Here is a 27,514-nt window from a genome sequence, read left to right on the forward strand (position 1 = left end):
ACATAGGTATTAAACCTTCATCTGAAAGAAAAAATAATCAAATGGGAGCCTAGAGATGTATTTGTGTTGGGAATTCTGTTCCTATATACCCAAATTTTATAAGCACAGTATCTAGATTAGTGATTATGAAATCTGTCACTAAGCCTAATGCCCCCTTTTCCCTCCCCCTCCTTTTTTTTTTTCTTGAGGAGGAGGTATTCCTCTGACATTTCTAGGAGAATATAATTATGGTCTGCTCTAGGAAACTGAGTAAGTAAAAGATTACAGAATCATTAGGGTTGAAAGGGACTTCTAGAGACCATCTAGTCCAACCTCCCCTGCCAAGGCAGGGCCACCTAGAGGAGGTTACATGGGAATGTGTCCAGGCAGGTTTTGAACGTCTCCACAGACATTATCTCAGTAAAATATAAAAACATAACTGTAACACTAAACGCCTGGAGTAATTGAATGTCTGAGTTTACTGAAGGGCCATTTATTGCACATTAGATGGTAATCTTGACAAAATTTTTGTACTGAAGGTAAGCACACAAAGTATTTCTATTTCATGCTTTTTCTATTGCACTTAGTTCTCAGGTTTGTATTACTATAAAACTCAGTAGTATGGATGCAGAGAATGGGATAACAGAGAAAACAGGTTCATAATCTACTATCCCAGTTATGCCACTATTTCCAGCACAGGATTTAAGGCTTTGCAAATGGTGTTTCAATCCTTCTCTTTAAGATTGCCAGAAAACATGCAGTTATACTATGAGAAAAATACTTGTTTGTTACAAAGCAGTCAGTTTGTAATATAGAAAAAAAACCCAGAAAACAATTTCTTCCTCAATGCCCTTCCCCTCAATCCCCCCAAAGTTGTATTTTATACTTTAGGAAACACAGAACATGAACATTTTTATCCTTTGTCAGTCTTTTACTTCTTTAGTTTTAGGGACTATTTTTAAAATATTTCTATCACAGTCATCTTTGGTGTAACCAAAGTGTATCTATCAGTGAGGTTTGAGACTGAGGGTGGTCTTGGTACTGAAGGTGTGAGATGTTATAGGTAGATCTTAAAGCTGAAGTACATTAGCTAAAAGTAACAGCTGATGCAGCGATTCTTTGTGTGGGTCAGCCTTTACAGAAAGATTGAAGACCATATAGAGTTATGTTATCCTGCCTACTTAGTGTTTCCAGCTTCTTTTAATCCTTCTGCAGAGGAGCTTTGTGGATTAATTTGACTGGCTAGCACTTCAGCTCCCGTAGTTAAAGACTAAATTGTCCAGTTTCTCAGTGACAGACTATCACCAGCAATTGGCTTTGTTCAAACTAGTTAGTCTTGTTTAAATTATTCCAGCCCTAAGAAAATATAAGGTATTTTTATGCAGCTGTGTTATCTTTTAAGCACTGAATTACAGTATGATGAAGGATTTTGAGCTTTTATTTTAGATGATTTACTGAGCATGTACTTAAATTCAGTGATCAAACTTCATATCAAAACCTCTGTTTCTAACAAAGCAAACTGTCTGCCATTCTTTCACTGAAAAAAAAATCTAAAATTTTGAAGAAAATTATTTTAGGTTCAAGAGTGTTCCACTCCAAATGAGACAATGTTTCATTTCTATTTTCAGTATCTTTTAACAGCAGCAGAGGATATGAAAGGCTCATGACTTAAAAAAAATAACCATCAGAATAGAAAATCAACCTGTCTCTTTTGTGTGGAGGCTTAAGCCAAAATGCACTGTTACGTGGTGGTTAAGACATTGTTCTGATAGAGAAGAGTAGGAGAATCTTCAAGCCAATGAGGGTGGTTCAAGCATGGTTCTCCCTTTTAGAACAGATGGATACCATTAAGTGTAGTGTATTATGTGATTAAAGTGATCCTTCTGTTACTTTGTTTGCTTCATTAATCTTATTTCTGCAGTTCAGGAACCCCTAACTGCATCCCGAAACCTCCCAGAACTTCCACACCTAGCCCCTTCAGAAAAACCCAAGAAAATAACAACAACAAAAACCCATCTGCACCCCAAATGTTTTAATTAAAATTAGTAGTTCATTCAGAATAATCTTTTATAGTGGTGTCTCTTCTAAAGCCAGTTTTTGAGCAAATCAGTTACTTCCCAGAAATTGCATCTCACTAACTGAAATAGACGCTTAAGTACAGATTATGAGCTGGTTAAAAAGGAGGTATGTAACCCAGTTGCTTCTTCCTTACGGTCCATTTTAATGTCACACTTCTTTCCAAGTTGGGAGCTACTTAGTTTTTTGCAGAATGTGTCAGTCATTCAAAATATTACATTTTCACAAGTATTTCATTCTTTCCAGCTGAAACGGTTCTCTACCAATTTTTGTCTAGTACTAAGGGGATGTGAAGGAATAGGACTGTATCTTGTTCAGCAGTCTGATTCTTTCCTCTTGACTATAAAACTGCCACCTGCAGCTGATTTTTAATTGGATGGGGCTCATTAAGCTAAAGGACAAATTTATATATTCACATCTTCACTGTGCTATAGCATATAAAGTTAAGGATGTTAAGATACCCAGAAGGTATGTTTTATGAGATACATGGTATCATGTTCAAAACTTGCAGCTCATGTGCATCTTTAAATTCAGTACAGTATCTTACTTACATATTTTAACACTGGAGCAGGGCAATTAACTTGCAAATGTGGTTCATATAGAAATGCTAACAAGGCTGAATTTTCCAAAATTGGAATGTCTACATTTTATTCCACAGATGCAAGTGTTAAAATGTTTGTATCTATTTTAGTGGGTTTGTATGCATACTCCCAAATAGCATAATTTCTATACAGTGCTGAATGATTTCACTAGAACTTAGACTACACTTCAGTTACAAGCTACAGTTTTAATTACAGCACAGATGCATGCAGATGATAATAAAAAAAAAAAAGAAAATGTAGATTATCTTTGACCATTATTTTAATTTCCTTCTTCCTTATGCCATGGTAGTATAAACAGTAAGTGAAGGAGTTCAGTTTGATTAAATGGTTATTTAAACCTCAGAAACAGAGGTTAAACTCTATTTACTCAAGATTTGTTTTATGATAGGCATTGACATAACTGCTGCTTTCTGAAATTTATTTCATTTTAATGTTGTAACTGCAAATATGGAATCTTTGCAGTTAGCAAGGATGTAACTTGCTTTCCTGTGCGCTTCTGTATTGCATTGCTGTGTTAGGATTTGCATACATCTATTTTCCTAGGTTAGACTCTTTTCTAATGTTACAGATTAGTTTTCTTCCCCCTCCATGTGATAAAGAATGAAATCTTTTGCTTTTAGACAGCACATTATTCAGTTCTCTAGGCATACACCGCTTTGATTTTTATTGGCTTATCTGCTTGCCGAGTACTTTCATGCTCTGAGAAATTTTGGGTTTGTTTATGCTGTGGGATGTTTTATTCCTAAACCCTGCAATATGTTGTTCATTATTTTCAAATGGGCCTTATACTGATAGTAATGTATTGTTGGTGGGTATCAATTTGAATTTGTGCAAGAATTCATGGCTGAAATCTTAAAGAAATCCAGGGAATGTAAAAAATAGTGCAGATCAAAAAATTGCCTTAGGCATCTTCATACTGCAGGTAGCACAATATGTTAGGAGAATAAATCGGTACAAAGAGGAGTGGAAAGATGATAGCATTATTGATATAAAATGACTGAAACAAATTGACTTAAATCAGCAGGCAGAAGGCTTTAATAAATTTAAATTTTACTTTGAACTTTTCAAAATCAGATCCAGTGAAAGCAGGTTGAGGGGCCTGTCTGCTGAATTTTGAATATCTCCAAGTGTGGAGATTCTGCAAATTCTTGGGGAAACATCTTCCTGGGCTTAACCACTCTCATGGTATAAAGAAAATAAAATACACAAAATAAAATGCCAAACCAACATAAAATAACAAAAAACAACCTTCCTTCTTTTTTTCCAGTCAGATTTTCCTGTTTTCCTACTTGTGTCTTGTCGCACTGCATCTCCAAAGACAGTCCAGCTCACTCTTCTCTACCCTCCTATTAGATAGTTGTGGATGGTAAAAAAACCTCTCCTTTGTCTTCTTTTATGGATGAACAAATTCAGTTTTTTTAGCCTCTTCTTGTAATATCACATGCTCCTGCCCTCTGATCATCTTGGTGTCTGTTTTCACTGGACTTGTTCCTCCATTCTCAGCTAGCCGGACCGTTACTAAAAGCTTATGTGTGGTACCGATTTGTGGGAGTTGTGTCAAGACAATTGCAGCAATGAACTTTAGGAAGCGAATATACTGTCAGGGGATGCCTGTTAGGTCAACTAGCAGCCTTTGGAGAGGAGGAACCTCCTTGTCTGATGTGGAGGCACTCCAGGGTAGCTTCTTTGACTAGCTTCAGAGGTCAAACCCACAAGGAGGGTTTAATGTTTGATGTAAAATTTACTGACTTGAAGAGACCTGGTGCTGCATAGTGTTATGCTTTGATTTAGAGAAATAGAGCAATCTACTGAAATCACAACACAAGCACAATAAAACTATTGCAATATACATTTGAATTGCCATGCAAAAGTGATTCCCATTACTGGTCTCTGCCCACTGTCAGGATGTTGGGCATCCCCAGTTCACTGGGCTAAAACCAGCTCAAGCCCATTGTTCTCTTCAGAGCTCCTTCTGTTGGTTGGTCAGATTTAATAGTTAATGTTGGGCTGATCTGCATATATACCTCCCCCCCTCACTGGTTTGGCTAGCTGGGGAAAATTCTACACTCTACTGATAATCCTGGAGAAGGCTGTTTACACAACCTGATTGACTCGCTGGTACAGCCATATATCTAAAACAAAGGTTACCCTCCAGTCCTCTTGTATTGAGGTAAGTTGAGCTTTCTGTACACCACTTGGTGCTCATTCATTACATTCTTTCCTGAGTTCGTCACCTTTGCCCATCTCCTTTGAGCCTTCTTCCATTGTAGCAGCTTGTTGGTCACACAAGCTGTATCTCCCCAAGACTGTTGTGAATCTGTTCTTTGTGCATTGACAGGAGAGATGCCTGCCTGTACTGGCTGCTCCTTGCCTCGGAGCTCAATGCATATATGCTTTGGTCACATAAAGTAAATATGTCTGGCTGCACAAGAGTAAACAGAGTCATGATGCTGTCTGGATAAAAAGAGGGAAAAAAGCTGTAGGCAACATTAGTACCCTCAGCGCTCAACATACTCCTGGCATGTACCTGAAGGGCCCACAAGAGAGGACAGCAGTCTCAGATACAGGTTGATGGTCTAGCTGAATCATTTTGAAGGGCTTGAATCTACTCCAGTGAAAACAGGCACCCGATTTTAGGGCCTTAACTGGATCTCTCCTGACTATACAGGTGACACTGCAGGTGGATTTTAAAACAAATACTTGTACCTGGTCACAGTCCTTTTTGTTTCAGTGGGTTTGGAAAGGCATATTTCGCATGACAGGTGTACACAGCTTTGGGAAGAGGAGTATCACTGCAGAACCAGGAGGAGATAACCAGGGAATTGTCTTCAGAGACTTGTAAGGGTTAAATGATCTGTTCTAGGAAATCTAGCAGTCACTCCACAATTCATCATCACAATTTTGACACACACAAGAGTTCTTACTTGCCATCTGTAATTATAATCTGTTCAGTTTCTTTGATTATAAAAACAACAACCTCTGTGATGAGGATACATTTTCATAGAATAAGCAATTGGAGGTTATTTCCACCAGCACTGCTCCCCCCTGCATTCCTTGCAGTACAAAGCGGTATGCATATTAGTCTTTTTGATCTTTAAAGGAAAGTTAGGATACCCTCTACTGGCTATTTTTGGGAATAAATCTGAGCTATAGCCTACCAGTTTAGAGTCAGCAGCAGCTAAACTTAATCTGTACTGCAGTTTTAATAAAGCTTTTTATAATGTGTTTGAGAGGAGTTTGGGTTGTTCTGGTCTTTTTTTCTCCTTTGTAGTTCAGCCCCTGGCTTCAGTAGAGTGAATCTGCCTGTGATGAAACTCTATTTTTGAATGTTGCAGCTTCGAGGCAAACAGTTCTATAGGTACAAATGAAGATAGCTCGATGTCATCCCAGCTCTTGTTGCCTAGTAACCAAAGCCCAATGTGTAATTTCAGTGGGATAAATTTCATGCACTTTGCCTCTCTTTTCTTTTTTAGTAATGATATACACATAACTATATTTAGATTTAAATGTATTATTGTCTGATAATTAAAATGTGTTGAAATCTGTAGCTGTACAAATTCAGTTACAATGATTTAAGAATTTCCCATAATGAAGAGTGGTCTTCTAGTCCTTGTAACACTGTTTCACTGTTCATATGAGTGAGCAAGTGTCTCAGTGTGACTGTGCATACAAATCTTAAATCCTTCTGCATACCCTTCTCATATTTCACCTTTCCATTTTGCTTACTGATTTGATCATGATTTTACATATTTTTGTAATGGATACATTACTGAATCCATTTAAGCAGTCAAGGAGTGTTCTCAGAATTATTTGCTAAACTATACAGATAAAATGCCTAAAATTACCTAGGACTGTTCTTCAATTAATTACCTGATTTGTAAGCAAACTGGGGCTAGTTCTATAAATAAATGCTTGTGTTAGATTTCTAGCCTTGATTTTTGGTATTTAATTTCATGATCCTATTTTATCCTAGAATTCACTACAAAAGGAATTATTTACTCACTGTTATAACTATTGATACTTTAGTTGTAATAGAAATTGTTTTACTGATATTATCTTTACATTTGCATAAACATATGCTAAAATAAAATTACTTCACTGCGCTGTTTTAACCTTGTCATTAGTAACCTTTAAGCTTACTAATGTTGTTTTGAATTGTGTGCCTTTATGTGACATTTATGCTTATTACTTACAAATCTTCTCCATTTATTTTGTTAGACTGATTTGATATTTTCAAGGATTATCTAAGATTTAAACTAATTTTCAGGTATTTTGCTTAGGAGCAGTCTGTATGTCAGTGCAATCACATTTGTGTGTTTCCTTCATTTCTCTTTCATTAGCATTTGATACTCAAAGCAAACTTTTGTTAAACGTATGATCTTTCCTTTTTGCTGTCCACATTGATAGCCAAATATGCAAAATATACACTATAGTGGATTATTGCTTCAAATTAGGGATTAATATGTTGAGGAACAGAAAGATGGTTTTCAAGGAGGCTTCATATATGGCAAGCTCAATAGAGAACAGCCATAAATCACAGAAACAGGATCAAAAGTGAAGTGTAAAGCAGACATTCACTTTACAAGGGTTCATTACAAGGTATTATTTCACCTGATGTCCTTTTTGTTTTAGTTTGGGTCATAATTTTTAGTTTTATTTCAAGAAGAAAGTCTAAAGAGTAAACAATAATATTAGCTCTTTAGACACAGAGAAGATAGACGCTTACAAAGACGATAGCAAATATTTGATTCTACACAGTTACTAAAACATCTTCCAAAGAGTAATAAAGAAGTATATTCTGCTGCTTACATGTAGTGTCATATAGGTTTCTAAATTGTTTTATTCTGCTCTTCCAGACCTCGTTATTCTTCCAGTTTTCTTGTTTGACTCTCTTTAATTCTTGCCAAGTAATTGCTTAAATGAAAAGCAAATATTAATGAGTAATACGCCCATTTGGTGGTGTCTGGTGTGTGGTGTGTTTTTTATTTCTTGCTTATTATTGATGCAGCCCTATAATATATGTTTTCTGTATATTTAAGTGAACAGCTGCAAGATTTCCATGTTAAAATCTTGCGTGTTGTCATCCACTAAAGATGCAGGCTAACATCAATTTCACACCTGAATGTTCTAAAATAAAAGTCTCATTAAAGTAACTGTTAAAGGCACAGAAATAAAAATATTATGAAGAAGAAATTGTAGATGGCAGTATGGGATTTTGCTCAAAGCACAATTATAGTTCACCTAAATCCCATAAAGTTTTAGTGGGTAAATGAAGTGTATGTTATAGGATTTTTTTTTAATTATTCTTTAATTTTTACTTGCTTTGTGGAAGTTGAAGGGCAGTATGTAATTTACACTAATTCCTTATTAATATGGGTTTTTAATGAGTTAGAGAATGTTTTATATGTGCAGGCTTTTAAATGCCATTCTTCCAAAAAAAGTCCCATATAATGCTTATTATTGATGCTGAAAAATTGCAGAATATCCAGTACTTGCATGTAAACAAGATTTACGTACTCTGTCATGGTCTAGAAAACTTTGATTTTAAGAAATATCTAAACTGAAAATTTGGAATTGAGATTAATTATGGACTGTTTGGAACAGTAAGAAGGGAACTTGTGAAAGGATATTTGGAAAAGTTAACATGAAGTGTGAGAATTATAATCTATGGAATGATTTTACAGTGAACGTGGTGGTAAAGATTTGCTCATTATTTTAAATCTTAACTGGTATTTGCAAAATCATGTTAATATTGAATTTTAAGTTCTTCAGTCACATAGGGCTGCAGTTTTCCTCCCTGCTTCAGTCCTAGTTTTTTAATGGGTTATTTTGTTTTCTTTATTAATATTGAGAATAATACTCTTGTATAATCTCAGAATTGAATGGGGATGGTAACCACCTGTTGCTTCTTACAGGTACTGCTCCCAGCAGCTGGTCTCTTGCAACTGCAGGATGTGAAAAGGACTTGTTGTGAATTTTTGGAATCCCAGCTTCACCCTATCAACTGCTTGGGGATTCGTGCTTTTGCTGATATGCATGCATGCGCAGATCTCTTGAACAAGGCCAACACATATGCAGGCAAGTTATCATTAGTATAGCATATAGCTTGGTATCCTTGTGTGTGTAGGTACACACACAGGTTCCATTCCCATCTAACCCCACCCAGATGGAATTGAATTTTATCCAGGGTATTGCAGATGTATCTTCTGATGAAGAGATATGAATGTCTCTAAAAGAAATAGTCTTCTGGCTGTAACGTAGTTATAATAAGCGCAAACAGGCAGCATCTTCATGGCCTATCAGGGCCATACACGGTTCAAGCAACTAGTAACCTAGAAAGAAGCTAGCTTGCTGTTTAAAATTTGCACTGTCATTTAGGGGAAGGTATCAGGAAAGAAGAATTAAAATTTTGTCAGCTGCCACAAGCCAAAGCCTGTAGGAAGTACATGGGGGAGGAAAGAAGACAAGTGCATGGAAGGATGGGCTGTCTGTAGTCCGTGCATTGGCTAAGAAACGAGGAATGTACCATGAGTTTTGTGTTACCGACTTGTCTTCTGAAAATCCTACTCATCTAGCCCAAGACTTGAAATTTCCTACTATAAAGGTCACCTGTAGTCTCATTCTTTTACCTTGACACAAAGTATATGGAGGTGCATCTTCTAACTAACCGTATAGCTCAACCAACAAAATTCTACTTTGCTTGTAAAGGTTCATGGAATTCTTAATTGTATTACTAAAAGTACATTGTCATGGTCATCTTAGAAGTTGTTATTCATATCTGTAAGAGGACTGTCTCAAATCAAGTCTTGACATATTTGAAAATAACGTTCTCATTTTGCTTGCTGTTGTGAATCTAAAGCAATTCTCATTTGGTGCTGAAGTAACAGTAGTGTTGTATGGGGGGTCAAGGAAGAACAATTATTCCCTTTTTCTTGATGCTGGTGAAAAAATGAACTGAACTGTAATATAAATGCACACAGGCTAAAGTGAATCCAGCAAAGTTTAACATGAACATATTAAGAAAACTGACTGACCTGTGACAAAGACTGTGAAAGAATATAGTCTTTTCAATCAAGAACTAAATGTTGAGGAGGATGAGGGGGAATGCAGATCTTCCTGTGCATAAAAATGACTGAGAGTGAGCAAGCTTGTGAGGTACCTTTAAAGTAATTTCAGTTACTAAGCAAAAAATCCAACTAAAAGTAGCACAGATTACGCAAGCTATCTGTGGAAGTTATGGACTCCCTGCTGTTAGCCAGCTGTAAAATACCCAGTTAGAGTAACTTGTCATTTAGGTTGATCTTAATCATGTTTGTGTGCAAAATTAGATGATTTGAAGTTCTTTCTAGCTAACATTTCTACAGTTCTGTGAAGGTTAAAATATTTGGGTTCTTCTTCTTTGTATTCCAAATACATTTTCTGCTGTTGGAAACTCTTATATACATGTAGTTTTCAGATAGTAAATCGGTAATTGTTAACAAACTGGATTAAAACCTTATTTGACTGCCCTTGATACCATTAAAGGTTGCAAAATGTAGATTACTAAAAAGTAAACAAAACATTGTATAAGCTTGTAGGTTTGTAACATAATACTGTAATCAAAACTAAGGCTTTTCATTTGTTCAAGTAGCAGTGATTTTACTGCTCTTTTGTGTGTACAGTGCCCTGGGGTCTTGATGTTTGAGTCGAGACTGAAGATGCTACACTGAGGAATTACTTTTGAATGGAAGCTTTTTGTAATGAACAAAACCACTCTTTTATAAGATTTACTTGCTAGCCACTGTAGTAGTATATTTTGATTAGAGCTTTGGCAGTGAATATTCAGAGAGTAGGATGAATTCATTTGGCAATACGGAAGTCATGGGCTGTCAGAGGTTGAGAGTGATTCTCAGGTATGCCTTCTTACACGCAGCTTGCACTAGCTGCCCAGTCACAGATCTTTTCCTGTCTTTTCAGTGTCTCTTGGATGTTTCATTTCTACTTCAGGTTCAGCAAAACTGAAGTGCTTTCCATCTAAACATCTTTCCCTTTTACCTGTCTTCCTCTGTCCCTGGTGACTTCAGTGTTCTCCCAGTCATTCAGGTTTGTAAACTTGACAACTTTAACTCTCCTCTGCCATTTTCTCTCTACTGCTTAGTTGTGTGTTCCTCTATTTTGTTTTTAACTTCCTTACCAAATCTGCTCTACATCATGTTTCACTTTTACTGCAATGTAAATCTCCCTCTGCCATAACTTCCTCTCTCTTTGCTAAGGTCAGTTACTGCTCTTGTGATACTCCTTTCCCCCCTAGATCAAATTCTAACCTCTCATCCTTGGCTTTTCCAGTTCTGCAGAATTACTTGAATTTTTTTTCTTACATATCTATTGCTTTTGTGCCTGAAACTAATGTTCTCTTTCCACTGTAATCAGCCACTTTCCATTTTTGTCAGATTCCTCCAGAAAGCAGTTTTCCTCATCTGTGCTTCCCTTTCTGTCTTCATATTATTGGAGTCCTGATGGCCTGTACCAGAAGCTGCCAGCTCAACTCCTACTATGTTTTTGCTATATCTGTGTGCTGAATTTTAAAGCAATGCACACTCTGTTCTTACTCTTGATATAAATATGCTGTGCATAGTCAGGGTGTGAGCTACTTCATTGCATTGCAGACTCTGTGCTGCTTTCCTTAATCCTTAGCACTCTGTCATACAATAGCAATATACAGAAGAAAATTTAAAAATAAATATACTGAAAAGGCTGCAAAAAAACCCCAAACATGTGATTGTATTGCTTTTCATAACAATTCTAAAATATACAGTGACCAATTAGCATCATTAACAGTTAGTACAGAGTTAAAACTGAACATTTTCCTGAAATGGAGCACTAAGTGCTCCAATTCATATGTCTAGGTACAAGTAACAGGTTTTTTTATTGTCTTGAGTAATTTTAGACCTCATTAAAAGCAGGGTTTTGATGAATGCTTTAAGTGGACTAAGTCTGTAGAAAATCTTTATTCTGGTATAGAGTTTTTAGGTTTTGGGGGTTTTTTACCCCACTTCCAGGAGATTATAGTATTTTCTATCAAGACTAAATGATTCAGGAAAAAAAAGAAATGCAGTAAACTCATATGGTTAGATGTCTGTCAACAGAACCCTTGGTTGCTACCTTAAGTGTGAAACTGAGTATACAAATCAGGCATACTCGGAAGTTTTTAGTCCAGTGAAATTTTACTCAAATCACTTATGTATCAACTAAAAACAATTTCAAAAGCTATTCAGGTTGTTTTGAAAGTACTAGCTTTTGTAAAGTATACCTTACTTGAGAAGTTTTAATGTGTATGTGACTGAATGACTTTGTGATAAATGCATTTAGACTATTATGCCGAAAGTTTTAATTAAATTGATTTGTCTTTGAGCAATATAATATCAAATCCAGAAAGCTATTATATTTTTGACCTTTTATGCAATAGGAAGCAAGGCATACATTTATTAATAGACTTAATGTTCAGATATTTAATGTTTTAGGGAACACATTTTGATGTAGCTGTTGCCTAATTTTGAATTTTAGGGTTTTGTTCCACTTTCTATTCTGACTGTGCCTTAGTTACTTCTAAACTACTTCAGTTACTTCTAAACATCCTTTGTTCCATTTAGTAGTTGAAGCTAATACGTGTACAGATTACTTTCTAGAAATACAAGATCTAAGACCCTGTCAAGACCTTAAGTGCACTTTTGATTAAGTGTGTTTGAGAGCAGAAGAACTGTGTCCAACTTGTAGCCCTCCCTCTCTGGGTCATTTTGGTAAGGCATCCTTTGCTGTTCCAGGAAGCTATTTGTTGGTCCTAGCTGGGACTTGCAACCTATTAAGGAGAGCACTGGCATGTTCAGTATTTCTGGTAAAAGCAGGGAGGAAGGACTGGCTTCCATTTCCCCTTGCAATAGGCTGTTCATCAGCCTTGTTGGATTTCTGTCAAACTCCATGGTTTTGTTCTGTACTATTTCATACCTATTCAGGTCAATGCTTTTGCTCTTGAATTTTCAAGCTGCTTACTGCTGCATCTGAGCCATCATAGCTTCTTTCCCCCCAACCTCCCTTTCTTATCTCAAATGGCTGTTTTTACTTTGTCAAGGCTCTTTCTTACAACTGAAAACATTTTATCAAAAGTTTAAGCCAAATATGTGTGGCTTTGCTATTTCAGAATTAGGCCTTGTATCACAGACAGCTGAACTCCCAGGATCAGATATTTCGGGATTAAGGCTCCACAAACTAGAATGAGTACAGAAGAGGATTATTAGATTGAAAAGGCAGTGGAAATTTTTCCCTGCTAGAAAAAAAACGAAAGGCATTTGGTTTGGATGTTTAACTTCTTCCAGTCTTTATTACATTTGTTATTTAATATGTAGGAAAAAGAGGCAGGGAGATACTCTGCTAATAGACAATGACAGCATAAAAATAAATTAATGACAATGTAGACCAGAAGTTATTGGAAAAGTGAGACTCTGGAACTTCCTTCCAGTGGGAGAAAAACCCCAACTTTCATCAAAATTAGAACTTCATAGTCCCATGGTGGAGTTTGTTATCCTGTAGCAGAGTGTGAGATTTCTGTAATTCAGGAGATATATTTGTATGTATCTGTGTTGCCTGTAGGGACATCTGAAACTAGTGGACAGTTGATACAGATTACTTGGAATGAGCTTCTGTTGCAATTAAACTTTGAGATGTGACTTGTTCTCATGGTGTTCTAGAAAGCAGTCCTGCTCTGGCACTTGTCGCACTTCCACAGCCAGGGACTGCATTCAGCTGAGGCCTCTCATCCTTCTTGTGTGAGGATTCCTGCAAAGAGATTCTGGCATGAGCGCTGCTAGTCTGTCCTCAGTTTTAGTCTGATATACGTCTTACTTAGTCTTAGAGGATGCTCATGAAATAAGTTTTTCCTGAAAATATGGTATATTTTATAGTTGTAACATTATGTACAACCTGAAGATAGATGCCTTTTAATGAAGAGGGGTATGCCATTTGGACCAGAGAGACACTTGCTTGGTGCTTAGGCCCTGCCCTGACATATTTCTTAGTCATAACCAGTGAATAATAGTGTACTTCCTCTCACAGCATAGGCAGATATGGGGTTTGGAAACATTGGATTACCTGTGGAAGTGTCTTTTGAGGACTAGTTTTACACAGCAAACCTTCTTGGCTTTTAGTATCATGCTGAGGAGACGCTGAAGAAAGTTTTGTAAGGGAATCTTAGCATCCTGCATTGTATTTCACTGTGGGATACAGTGTTCTTGATTCTGGTGCTCTAAGACTTTGAGCCCCAACTAGACTTGGAAGCATGCATGTCTTAGGCTATTCTATGTACATTTGTATGCGTGAGATTGGAAGGATGTAGTTAGGAGACTCGTTCTTACGATTCTATTCTGAGTAGCAACGTCTGTTGCTATGCTGCTGTTACCTTGGCTGCTATGAATTTCATAGTGTTCTCAAAAGCAGTTATTTGAGCATAAAATTGACAAGTAAATCAGATTTTAAAAAAAGGGGGGGGGGGGGGGGGGAGAAGATTCTGCAGTGTTTAGCTTCTGCTGGTTCTCCAACTGGCAGAGCTTGTGTCTGTCTCACCATAGTAAGGCTGGGGTTCCTGCTTCACCAGTGCCTTATATTAGGCCACTAGCAAAGACCTTTCATCCCAAGCCAAAAAAAAACAAAAAAAAAGAAAAATCACAATCTGACATGGTGAATTGAAACAATAGTTTAAAAAACTAATTCTTGCTAATGTGCTAATATATTTGTTTGAGAAATTGTCATTGTTCTCTTAAGTGAACATAAAACTTAGATCTTTCCAAGCTCCCATGCGCTGCATTGCTGTAAACCAAGAGGTTATCATTTCATTTCTGGAAGGTTCCAGCTGGTTTTGTACCATTGTCACATCAGAAGGATGCAGGTACTCACTCCATTTTGTAAAAAATATCATCGTCTGTTTTGTGGAATAGAAATAAATTGGCCTAAACCAGATGAAAGACACTTCTGAGACATGATATATTATGATTTTTTTTTTTCCACACACTAATATACACTGGATTACTGTAATGAAAACATCTAGGGAATATGAAGGGGTTTTCCTTTTTCCCAGCTGCAGCCTCTGGCACTGATAAGCTCTGGCTATGTTTTTCATACGTGTTACTGTGGTTTCGGTAGGATCTTTAGAAGACTTCTGAAAGTGCACAAAACGTTAAAAAGATTTCTAGAAATTAAGTGTCATGAGCTGCTGGAACACCTCAGGAAAATGTTAACAAATGAGTAAAGCCAATTAGTGATGCAACAGAAATTTAGGCAGTCTTCAACGGTGTCATACACAGAGGCCAACACTGACAACAGCCACCACTGTCATGAAATGGAGTTACAGGCTTTTAGCTTTGTCCACTGTGATTCTCTGAAAAATTTTCAGTCTGAGGGAACTTCAACAGACCTTTGTTTATATACTTGTTTATTCCATTTAGTAAAGTTATGCCAGAAGAGGTCTGATTGTAGACATAGGGTTTGTGAATCAATCCACAAATGTTTATAGCAAAAATGCCCTGTGCAGACTTCAGATTAGTTATCCTTAATATGTAATTGAAAAAAATCAGTGTCAGTATCCTTCTGGCCAGTAAGACTATGTGCCCTTTAGGTAGAAGAGATAGGTCAAATTCTTAATGCCACTGTGTGTGTATAATACAGGTCTCCAGACTCATAATGAAACATACCAAAAAATGGTACTTTTACAGCTCCTATTGTGGTGCTGTGCTCTCTTCTGGCATTGTTTATTGTACTTACAAACATTTTATTACTAGCCCCTTTCATGTTGTTAAGAACTTCCTTTTTGTCCTTTTAATCTGTCACTAAAGCTGAAGTCCTGTCCTACTAGTACAGGGCAGACAAGGACAGATCTTTTAGCTATTCAGATAGAAACTGTCTCTATCAGTTGTGAAAATTTGTTTAACATGTGCAATTGGAACAGATATTTTAGAAATGTCCTAAAATGGAAGGGATTTTTTTTTTTTTAAGGCAGATTTTAGTTTTGAGAATAAAGAAGTAGGATTCTACTTGCTTAGGAAGTGGGAATTTGTGAGCCAAGCCTCGGCAGCTTTGAAGCCGGCTTGTTCCAGGCTGCTTGAATCTGGAGCCAGCTGGCTTCAGTGTCTGGGTAAAGTGGCAAGAAGTGAGGCAGAATTCCAATATAAATTTGTCAAAGTTGCACACTCGGTGGTTTGGAGGAAAAAAAAACCTTTATGCTTTCATGAAAAAAATCCATCCAGATAGAACTATCTGTTTGGAGATGTTCATGAAGAAAGAATTATGTTATCTAATGCAACAAATGAAAACCAAGCTAATGTGAGATTTTGCAGGGAACGCATGCATGAAATATTTAATAATGTTATAAGTTTCTTTAATCATGTCTTCAGTTTTGTGATGTTTGATGTTAATATCTCCAGATTATCAAAGCTTTCAGGATGTGAGCAATTATATGGGATAATACAAATACTAACCCAGAAGGCAAAAAACTGCACACCCCTCCTCAATATTATTTGGAAAGAGAGGCTCTAAGTGGGATTTTTGGAACACTCAATACTGGGTAATATTATTTTAAAGATAGTGATATCCTTTGTATTAAAAGGAGACAAAAAGTTTGAATTTCATAAGCATTATTTTAATATATAATAAAATAATGCCTTCTGCCTTCAGCACTTGATCAGCTTTTGGTAAATTGCTGTCAGCAGATTTAATTGGTGGTTTTGCATTTCCTTGTTCTTTTCCAGTTTCTAATTATTTTGAATAATCCATTTAATGGTAATTTCCATTGGTTTCTGTGAAAAGGTTATCTATCCATCAGTTAAGATGGTCTCCTTGACAACAAGAGATGTGGTTCTTAAGAGACAAGTGATTTCACCTTACCTCTTTCTTTTAGATGACTAAAACTTATATATCAATCTACTCTCCTACTTCTCTTTTTATTGTAATTCATTCAGCTGAGGATTTGTTTCCAGGTATTGCTGGAGAACCTGAGCCTGTAGCTGTTGACTGAGTAGTTTGTATTAATTTCTCCTTTTTGTCACTCTTCTTTCTTCTGTTGGCCATGTGCCTTTTTTTATACTTTAAGCACAGAGGCTGACATCCAGTGAAATAAGTCTTATGCTTTGTTAAAGTACTGTCTATTTTATTTTTATTTCCTTTCACAATTCTATTTATAGCATGAAAACAGGAGACAGCCTCACATTCGTTGTATTACTTTGAAAATTCCCAACTTTTTTCTGGTTTAGAGGCTGTGTCCTTCCTATTTAGAACATGTCTTAAATCTATATCAACTTAAAAAGCAAGACTTTACATATGAATCTATAAAATCAACTGGGTTTTTCTAGTTTACAAAGAGTATCCTGTTGGATGCGATCCACTGTTGCATAGGTTTTTTCAGGGAAGATGAATAAGGCTTCTGAACCTCAGATTTGCTTGAGATCCCCTTTCTGCTTGCTTGCTTCCTAACTTGGCTTCTGAGTACAGTCGGGCATGCTGTTTTGTGGTGCTGTCACTTGAAATTTGGAGTTTATCATAAGACTAATAAATGCAAATTACCTTTCTCAATGTCTATTTGCCATATACAAATAGTAAAATTCATCAGATACTTCTTTCAGTAAGTGCACCTCAGAAAATTTTACTTCAGCTTAAGAAACTCTGTATTTGTAGTCTGAAAAGCAAACAAACATAAAGATTTGTAAAGAGTAGAAAAGTAATGGTGGTGTTACAAAAATCAATGCTATTTTTCTTCATCCTTTCTCTCCTATTGCCTGAAGTACTACAGAAAATACAACCCTCTCATCTAAGAGAATGCTGTGGAATTGGAGGAACTTAAGTGATGATGATTGCATTATCTAAAAAGGCTGGTAGGATGAGGGACTGAAAAGGCAAGGACTGTACTTAGAGATGAAGGCTAAAAAGGAATATAGCATGATGAATGATTTTAAGTAGACAGGTTGCAGTTTTGCCTGTCATCGTATTCAGCATTAGAACATGGGGATACTAATTGAAAACTGATTAATGGTAAAGTGGGTGTTAAATTTAGATGTGGAGCTTTTTGTTCAATGAGGATTGTTACTATAAGAAAGTATTAAAGTCAAGAATTTAACAGGATTCAAGGGGACTGGACTATATCTTACTAAACATTGTTTAGTAAAATGTGGCTATGGTAAAATATTATCCTTCTGGTTAGCAGTCTCTAAACTTTCATGGTTATAGTGAGACCTTTATGAGAGGAGGTTTTATTCTCATACTTTTCATATAAATTCTTGGACTTTTGTCTGGAGCAATTTATGCTGCCTGTCTCAAGGAACAGGATGCTGAACTACATAAAGGACCAGAATTATATTGTGTTAGATTCATCTTTTTATGCTTTCTAGTCTTCAGTACAGTGCAAAAAAGCTGTTTAACCCTGAAAAGTTGACCTGAAAAATTCAGACTTCTTGAGCTGGAAGCATTCAGCATTCTTTAGCTTTTTTTAGCAGCTTAAGACAGTTTGTCAAGCATGGAGTCTTAACTATAGTAGCACTAGTGGAGGGGTAAAAAAGGCTTAAAAAGTTCTTTAGTTTGAATATGTTTGATGGCCTTTTTCTACTTGTTCTAATTTTGAGTGAATTCTTAAATTCCCACGTAACAGTTGTCCCTGCTAACTTCTGTTAAGAATAGCTGAAGAGGGGAAAAATAACAGTCAACTGGATAGAGCCTAAAGAGCAGTTTTAGGAAGGGAGAGGACAACTGAACAACTTGATAAAGATACATGCTCTATATTAAAATAAAATGTCTGGTTCTACAACTAAAACATTAAATTTCATCAGTTTCTTTTATTTCAAGTTGAGGCATTTAAAAAAAATCTACACATTGTAGAGATAGTGATATGGAATGTTTTTCTGACCTTGGAGAAGCTCTGAGAGACACGAACAGTATCCAGACTTGTTTGTTTGACACTGCTGGTTAGGTCTAATGAACCAGCCATTGTTCATGTTGAATTACAGGTTTAAAATGTTTATCAACCACATACAGAGCATGTTCTTTTCTAGAATCTTTTTTTTTTTTCCTGTATTTGTAAATTTAAGTAATTGTCAAAGGCAAGTACTAAGATGAAGCAATATTGAAAGTGTTAAATTGCTGATTACTACTTCTAGTATAATGTGTTTTAATATTTCCACTATTTTCAGGATTTTTTAGATATAAAAGCAATTTGTGAGACTAGTCTTTATATCAAATATTTTAAGTTAAGGTATTGTTAAGGTATTGTTTCTAGATACGACAAAATAGCTTGAATATTGAATCATTTTCCTCTGTTTTTCTTCAGCTGCTTTAATGCTTGTTGTGGGATACACTTTGCACTGTATATTAGAGTATTTCTGTTTATCCAAACAGAACAGCACTTTTCTGATGTCGTTCTTAGCGAAGAATACCTCAATCTTGGTGTAGAGCAAGTGTGCAGTCTTATATCCAGTGACAAACTCACAATTGCCTCAGAAGAGAAGGTAAGAACATCTGTATCCCAATATTTGGTTTATTCTTTTGAGTGAGAGAGTGAGCTTGTTCTTACCGCTCTAGTACACTTGTTTGGATGTGTTCTTTGTTTCAGTGCAATGAAGCATGTATTCTGCTCTTGTTTAAAGGATTTTTTTTTCCTGAAAGTGTTAAGGATTTTCCCCCAAAATGTTGTCAGTCTGATGCTGAAAATTAATCTGAACTCTTAAAAATCCTAAAAATGTATTCAATTACTTAACATTTTGTTCTTTGAAAAAATGGATACTAAATTAAATGGCTATGCCTTCTCCTTTTTAAGCAAGACAAACAGAACACATGCTGTGAATCACATGCATAAGAGTTTGGTTTACCAAGGGATAAATAACTCCAAAATAGTAGGCTGAAGAGCAAGTGTATGCCATCTACTAAGTTTAACATCAGCAGTCCCACAAATGCATTAAACCTCTGTATGTATATGTGGGCTGTTTAGCCTAACTGAACAAATGTGGTTTGCAAAGGAGATGCCTAGGTAGCATAGTATAACCAAACTTCAGTTTAAATACGTGTTGGCTTATCTTCAGCAAGAACTTGCTCTTTTAAAGCCATTTTTGAAACTCTGTGATCTCAGTGAGCCCAATGCATCGCTTTGAACCTCTAATGGTTTTCAGATTGTAGATATAGATGGTTTTTGACCTTTTGAATTCAGTTGTGATCAATTTAAAATATCTTGGTTTTCTTTTTTTCCAAGGAGTATATAGTTATACTAACACCTCTGTTCAAATGAAGCTAAATTGTATTCAAAGGCATGTTTGAATACTGATTTGCATGGCTAGGTAGTGTTTTGTATTAAGACCTTTTTGGAACTTTGAATCTAGGAACTATCTGTTTAAACTGCAACTAGCTAAGTCACGTTGCTGTCCCCATAATACCCTGAAGGTCAGGATCTCTCACTTTGATACATGTGGTGCTGCTTCTGTGGAGTATAATTAAGGTTTTAATGCTTTAGATGTATGATCAGCTGCTGTGCAACCGAGGAGAAACTAGGCATGGGATCGCTCCTCCTAGTAGGACCCAGTGATGCTAAGTCGTTTGAATGATCATGTGTCTGGTCAATTCTCCAAGAAAAGAAGAAAAGTATGAGGATTGTAGTATCATTGTTGCTGTGTTGTTTGTTTACCTAGTTTGATTGGATTTTCAGTATCAATGAAATTACTGTGTGCATTTTGTCAATGTAGCACAGCTAGCCTTGAAACACCAGTAGAGGAGTGATATAAAAAGAGACCGGTTAATGCATCTTGGGAATTTTATAGTGGATAAATAAGAAAATAATAGGAGTTGTAACTGCTGTCATCTTTTCTTACATTAGGATTTTAGTATAAGCAAAAGCTCTTTTTGGAGGCATGCTGATATATTCATACTTATGAACTTGTAAGCCAAGGGACTTGCATTTGTTTGTTTTCTGGAAGGTATTTGAAGCAGTGATAGCGTGGGTAAACCATGACAAAGATGTAAGGCAGGAGCTAATGGCACGCCTGATGGAGCATGTGCGGCTGCCTTTGCTGTCCCGGGAATATTTAGTTCAGGTAAGCAAAAAGGAACACTAATTCTTCTGCATGTGAAAATTTGTCTGTTTGAAGTTTTTTTTAATGCCTGAGTGATAATTTGGAATTTAAACAGTGGAGTGTAGTATGTTAGTGATAGTAAAAGTAAACAACCACTACCTCATATGCATGTGCACACAGACGCACAGAACCAAGTGAGGGATTGCCACATAGAAGATGACATATATAAGTAATTTATCCATTCGGTTGACTACTTATTATACCACACTAGTAATTCAAATTATTTCGTTCACTAAAATCAGGTTAGCTTTCATTTGTAATATGATCTTTGACACAAGATTTGTTTTTGTAAGTGAATTTTCAATTTCTGAATTGTATCTACTGTATAATTTGATTAGGAACTAATGACAAAGGAAACATTCCTTTACCTGGCTCAGATATAATACATCTTTTGAAATTTTATAAGCTCATTTTGAATATTTTTGTGTCAGCACAAGTATTTAAGGTTGAAAATGTGAGTTCACTTAACATTGGATAGTAGGTGTAGTAATAGATTGGTAGATATTTATTTTTAAAATTCTGGTTTATTATATAAATTTCCTCTACTTTGTGGTTTGTTTTTTTTTTTGGCATTTTTTTCTGTTTTGGGTTTTGTTGTGTGGGGTTGATTGTATTTATTTATTTATTTTTATTGTTGAGGGGTGGCTTTACTAGTTTGTTAAATTAGTCTCCAGTGATCTCCCCCTTAAAGTGTTCTGTACTCTCTGTATTTGAAAAGTTGAGAAATGTGCCTGATTGTAAGAGAACTGATTTACCTTGCGTAACACTGCTTCGTCCCCTTACTAATTGAGAATCAACATCTTTCAATTTCTTTTTTTCTTTTTAGGGACTGCATATTGTAATCACATAAACTTGTGTTTAACTGGTTGAATGACAATCTAAAAAATATGATTAATCTGCATTTGTGTGATATAACAAGTGCTTTATTACACTTCAGATTGTGATTTGTATTTTACTTCCATAACATGCTCAGACCTTGTTAAACTTCTATTAATAGAGAGTTGAAGAAGAAATATTGGTTAAGAACAGCAGTGCTTGTAAAGATTACCTCATTGAAGCTATGAAGTATCACTTGCTGCCAACTGAGCAACGAGCATTGATGAAAAGCACTCGAACAAAATTGAGAACACCCGCTAGCCTTCCAAAAGTAAGACCCTTAGTTTTCTAATATACTTATTTCTTCTAACTCCACTTCAAAAGATGAGAGCATTACTGTCACGTGGGGTGTTCCAGTAAAAAAATTTATACCAGAGTTATTTATCACAAAAATACTTATCACAAACATGTAACAAGTGATTAGCTTTATGCTGTTATGATGCAGGTATTTTAGTCTCCCACCTACACACACCACTATCAATACCTTCCCTCCCCATATATCTATTTTCAATATGTGCTTCAGCATCAGAGAAATATACAGCTGTGGGAAAATAAGCCTGTTTTTAAAAAAACAATCACAACAAAACAAAGACTAAAGCTTCCGAGCTGAGACATTTTACTCAATTTTTACCTAAACATTGACTTTCATTCATTTTAGAAGAAAACAAACCAAACATTAGATATTATCTTGTTACCAGTGGAGTAAAGAAGTTTTCTCATAGTACTATTATAGCAACTGCAACAATGGAATAGGAGATTCTGTTCAGGAGATTTAGCACATTTCTCCCAAGGGAACCAGATAAGGCTGTTCTGTGATGGACAGTTACAATTCCATCGAATATCACAGGCACTGAACTCCCATACCTGACGTCAGAGTCGGAGGTGAAGACACAGCAGGATCTGCCTCATTCGTGGGAGCCTTACCTAGATTCTAATTGCTTCCTGCTTTTCTACCTCAGATATTTATTCTGAACAAAATAATTACAAATTGCATGTGTATTGCACGTGTTTTGCCTGGCTTGGAAGACTACCAATTTCTTATTTAGGAGCCCTTTAATTATTTCTTGTATAGAAGCTTTCTTTATTTTTTCACATTTTTTGATCTTTCAGGTGCTTTTATATATGCAAATAACTAAAAAGTAGTATTCTCTTTCTTTTAGTTGATGATGGTAGTTGGAGGACAGGCACCAAAGGCAATTCGCAGTGTTGAATGCTATGATTTTAAAGAAGAACGCTGGCATCAGGTGGCTGAATTGCCTTCCAGAAGATGTAGAGCAGGTAAATGATGCCTAATTTTTCATTGCAGTTGGAAATACTGCAGAATGTAGGTGCCTGTATAAAGCATTGTATGTTCTTTGGAACAGTACTTCAGATGTTTACCTGACAAGGCCTAAGCCTTGACTTCAGTGTTCATTCTTAATGTCTGAATTATTTGCTAATCTGAAACAATATAAATTTGATAGCTTGATCTTAATTTGTGCTTCATTTTGTAATCTCTAGAACAGACTGCTTTATTACCTCCTATAAATACAAAGGATAATGAAATTTAAATTTTATTGCCTTACATTATGAATAATTTTACTATTAAAATATGTTGAGATGAAGAATGAGAAGATTAAGTGAGATTAAAAATGTGAAGAAGTGACAGCTACTAAAAATGTGAAAATGTGATCTTAAAGCAGCTGAGATATCTAAGCAAGAAGAAATTCAGCAGGCATGATATTCAGAAGTGTAAGTTTACTAGTAACAAAAAGTGTAAGAACTTCTGGTGTTTAATCTGAATGAAGTGTGGTGCTAGGACACTGTCAAAAGCCTGATACTCTAGTGAGTACTGTAAATTGTATCAAGTATCTGCATACTTAGGACACTATACAATAAAATAAGTTGACAAAGAGACTAAAATGCTCATGCTTCCTCCCTGTTTCCCTGCTCTAGGAATGGTGTACATGGGAGGCATGGTTTATGCTGTTGGTGGTTTCAATGGTTCTCTGAGAGTTCGCACAGTAGATTCCTATGATCCAGTGAAGGACCAGTGGACAAGTGTTGCTAACATGCAAGACAGGAGAAGCACGCTGGGAGCAGCTGTATTAAATGGCCTTCTTTATGCTGTGGGAGGATTTGATGGGAGTACAGGTATTAGATTTGCCTTTATACAGTGTTGATTAGCTTTGACTACTTTTGATATAATTGTATCAAATTTGAATGTCTCTTTTCTGGTAGCGGTGATGAAACCAAGCATGAAGGTAGCTTGGCATCTTGAAGTGTGGAATGTGCTTTAGTGATCATATCTTTCTACCTGAACAGTGGACGGTCTGCTCCCATCTAGGATTTTAGGCTTAACGACTAGTGAATCTTTGACAAGTTGCCTTTCAGTATTCCTTTTATAGTCAGAGTCCTTAACTTATGGAAGATGTGAGCATAAAAATTACAGCTCCTTTGTCCTCTTTGCATATGAAGTTTATTTCTGCATTTTCAGGTAGCGTAAGGATTATAAACAGCCTTTTCTGACCTGTGGGAAGGCTTTGGACATGCAATTTTTATTCTCTTCACAGATCCATTAAAGCATTTGTGCAGAGATGAGCCTGTTCCTCAATAACTATTACAGAAGCACATATAGGGTGAACGTTGTGACTTAATTAAAAAGAAAGAAAAAAGAAAGTAAATCCAGGGAAGAATTTCTCCAAGTTCCATAAAAGCTTTTATTAATTTGCCCATTTTCAGACACCCCATTTTCAGACACCAAGAATGGGTTGACTGTAACTGGTTATCTAAAGGTTACGCCTTTTGCACAGTAATAGTCCTTAAAATGAAATAATCTGAATTTTCAGATATGAAGAATTCTCTGGAACTTAGAGAGTTTGTGGCATCTAGATTTATAGAGAAAATAATGTTATATTATTTTCATAGGTTTATCATCAGTTGAAGTTTACAACTTAAAGACTAATGAGTGGTTTCATGTAGCTCCAATGAACACAAGAAGAAGTAGTGTTGGTGTAGGTGTTGTTGGAGGTGAGTTGACAAATTATATTAAAAAAAAGGGGGGAGGGGAATGCAATAATTTACCCTCATGACTTTACTCACTTTTGAAAACATACTTTCCATTTGTTTTTGCTCAATGTTGTAATTCAGATGGTATGAACAATACATAATTGTTCTACTTGGTTTTGACTAGCTCTTAGCATAGATGTTTTAAATTGTTTTCAGAGCTTCAACTGTGTCTGAGGCCAGCTGAGAAAAAGCTGGCTAAGCATGCATACTCTAAGTTATGCATGTCAGCAAAGCTAGAGAGCCTGATTACTGAAGTGGTGACCTTATAAATTGGTCTCTAGTGATGCAGCACTGCAACTGACAACTCTGTTAGCTGTGGCTGACCTTGCTGGTTGCATGCTGGCAATGATCTCGAGGACAGTGCCAGGAAAACTGCTGGCTTTTGAGTCAGCTTGGCGGTGAATAGCCTGGATGTCACTAGCACAGTGCAGACGTGGACCAGTACTTGGGTCTTAAAACAGCATTAGTTGTTTTAACTGCATAGGAACCACTGATGTTTCTGATCTGAAAATTCAGACTGTACAAGTAATTTTCAACTGAATTTTTGACATTTCTAGGAAGTCTATTTGTGAGCTTCCAGTATTGGACATACTTAAATTAGCTGGCTTTTGAACAGTTCTTGAACCAGGGTAAAGTACCTTTGTATTTTAGCTAGGCAATTTAAACTGACCCACATTGTTCTTGTTAGATGCTGACTGCCTTTTACATCCTTAGAGTGACAAGAACTATAGTGTACTATCTTGAACAATATAAGAAATAGAAACTCAATAACTGATTGACAAAAGGGACTGATTAGTAGCTAATTCTGAGAATGATGACTTCCCTTCAGCCTCTGTACCAACACAGTCTGTGTGGATTAGGAGTGTGTTTCTGCTGTTTACCCTTCTAGGTAAACTGTATGCTGTTGGTGGCTACGATGGGGCGTCACGTCAGTGCCTTAGTTCAGTAGAATGCTATGATGCTAATACAAATGAGTGGAGTTATGTCGCAGAAATGAGCACTAGACGGAGTGGTGCAGGTGAGTGGACAAGAATCAGCTATCCTTGTAAAAATGAAACATTTGTGGTTTTCAAATGTATCTAAAAATATCTAAGGTAAGGTAAAGTCTGAGTTTAATGGAATATGTTAGTCTCGAATGGCTGATATATTGCACGTTATAAATACAAAACTGTCCTATAGCCTAAGATTCAGTCTGTTAATAGTAAATATCTTTCCTTCCTTTTTCATACTTTTCATATTCTTCCTTTTCCCGTAACTTCTGATGTTTTTAACATACACACTAATATGCATGGATAGTGACAATCAATTTAATGTCACCTAAATACTGAAGTATCAAAATCTACATGGTCAGGATGAAAAAATGCCATTTCTTCAAAAATGTCTCTTTACCAGTGTACGGCTGATTTTTCTAATAGCATTTTCAGATTGACTACATATGTGAACTGTGAATAGATTTCCACCCCTTTGAAGGACTTGTTCTGCATTCTGGTTCACTACAGGAAATGTTATCCTTGCTCATTCTTAAGTTGTATTACTGGTTTTGTCCTGTTACTTCCATTTATGTACCCTTTGCTTCATCTTCATTAATTCTTCTCATCGCCTGGTGTTTACATCTTTTGCATACGTATAAGCTACTATATGTTACCCTTCCTTATCATTTAGACAAGGTATATCCATTTATATCCATTTATAATCCTAAAAGTCCCTTCTTTATTTTTCCTATGGATTTTTTTTCCTTCTTATGATTCTGAGGATGTATCTTTCTCTTTAAAGACATCAAAAGTGCCTGCAATATTTGGGTTTTATTTAATGAAATACTTCCACAGCTTCAAACTGACTTTAGCATTTTCATTATCTATTTATATTACAGACTGAAATCTCGTTTACTGTTCGCTGTCCTCTATTTGTCTTTTGTTATTTCAGGTTTTTTCAACTCGCAGAAGTTGTTTTATTTCTCTAGATGCATTGCCATGGACTTTTTCAAGTAAAATTACATGATATTAGTTTTCTACTTTTATTTTTTTAGTTGTTTAAGTCACCTTTTTGCCAAGTACTCAATGGTGCTTTTTAGCAACACTCCTGAAATATCTACTGGTGATCACATTAATGTGCTTCATAACTGGAAGAGATGTTCTTACAAATACAACTGGATGGATTTCTAGTATGCTTAGTAGATGATTAATAGTTATCCCAACTTTTCATCTTGCCTTCCATTGTTTCTTACAAACTCTGAACAGTTTTTGATCTGTTTAAATGATGTTTAAATTATGTCCAAATTATTTCAAAAGAAATATATATTAAAGTCATTGCTAAAATTAAGATACTTAGTTTCTGATACTTTCAGTATACACTTAGAAAAATCAGCAAGTTGATATGTCTCTTAATGCTAAAAGTAATGTTTTTGCTTGTGTTTGTAAACTAAAACTGTGATTCTCATGAAAGAAACATGATAACATGGTATCTCAAGAAAACATGGTTCTCTTGTGAAATTTCTAGTTACTGAGCCTGTGCATCTTTAAAGTAAACTCTGGATTAAAAACTGTCCAGAGTTGCAGAAAGGGTACTGTTAAATACTCCCATCTAATATTGGCAAGTTTGGAGAAAAATATTTATAAAAATGGGCAAATTACAAGTATTATAAAGACAAATAGTGTTGATGGGTTGTGACAGAGCTTCATTTTGCAATCTGCCCGCACACCCATTGTATCTCAGCATTTTTTTAAGTAGTCTGTTTTTAGTCTTTGTGCTTGTAGCCTGTTTATACACTAGGTATTTTAAAATTTTAAAGAAAGTTGAATTAACTTCTGCAAC

General features: G+C 35.9%; 1 protein-coding gene across 1 annotated transcript in view; it reads left to right on the forward strand.

Moving 5' to 3' along the window:
* KLHL2 (kelch like family member 2) overlaps positions 1 to 27,514 on the forward strand; it is a 60,405-nt gene that overhangs the window by 27,333 nt on the left and 5,558 nt on the right. The window contains exons 5-12 of the mRNA XM_057419028.1: positions 8,573 to 8,735; positions 19,059 to 19,168; positions 20,624 to 20,740; positions 21,777 to 21,926; positions 22,816 to 22,933; positions 23,591 to 23,788; positions 24,563 to 24,664; positions 25,593 to 25,721. Of these exons, the coding sequence (XP_057275011.1) occupies positions 8,573 to 8,735; positions 19,059 to 19,168; positions 20,624 to 20,740; positions 21,777 to 21,926; positions 22,816 to 22,933; positions 23,591 to 23,788; positions 24,563 to 24,664; positions 25,593 to 25,721 (1,087 nt within the window). The remainder of the gene's footprint in view (positions 1 to 8,572; positions 8,736 to 19,058; positions 19,169 to 20,623; positions 20,741 to 21,776; positions 21,927 to 22,815; positions 22,934 to 23,590; positions 23,789 to 24,562; positions 24,665 to 25,592; positions 25,722 to 27,514) is intronic.

The sequence above is a fragment of the Pezoporus wallicus genome, unplaced genomic scaffold, assembly GCF_028554395.1.
Source record: "Pezoporus wallicus isolate ANWC-B61680 ecotype Strahan unplaced genomic scaffold, APGP_CSIRO_Pwel_v1 contig_2384, whole genome shotgun sequence".
Classification (NCBI taxonomy): Eukaryota; Metazoa; Chordata; class Aves; order Psittaciformes; family Psittacidae; genus Pezoporus; species Pezoporus wallicus.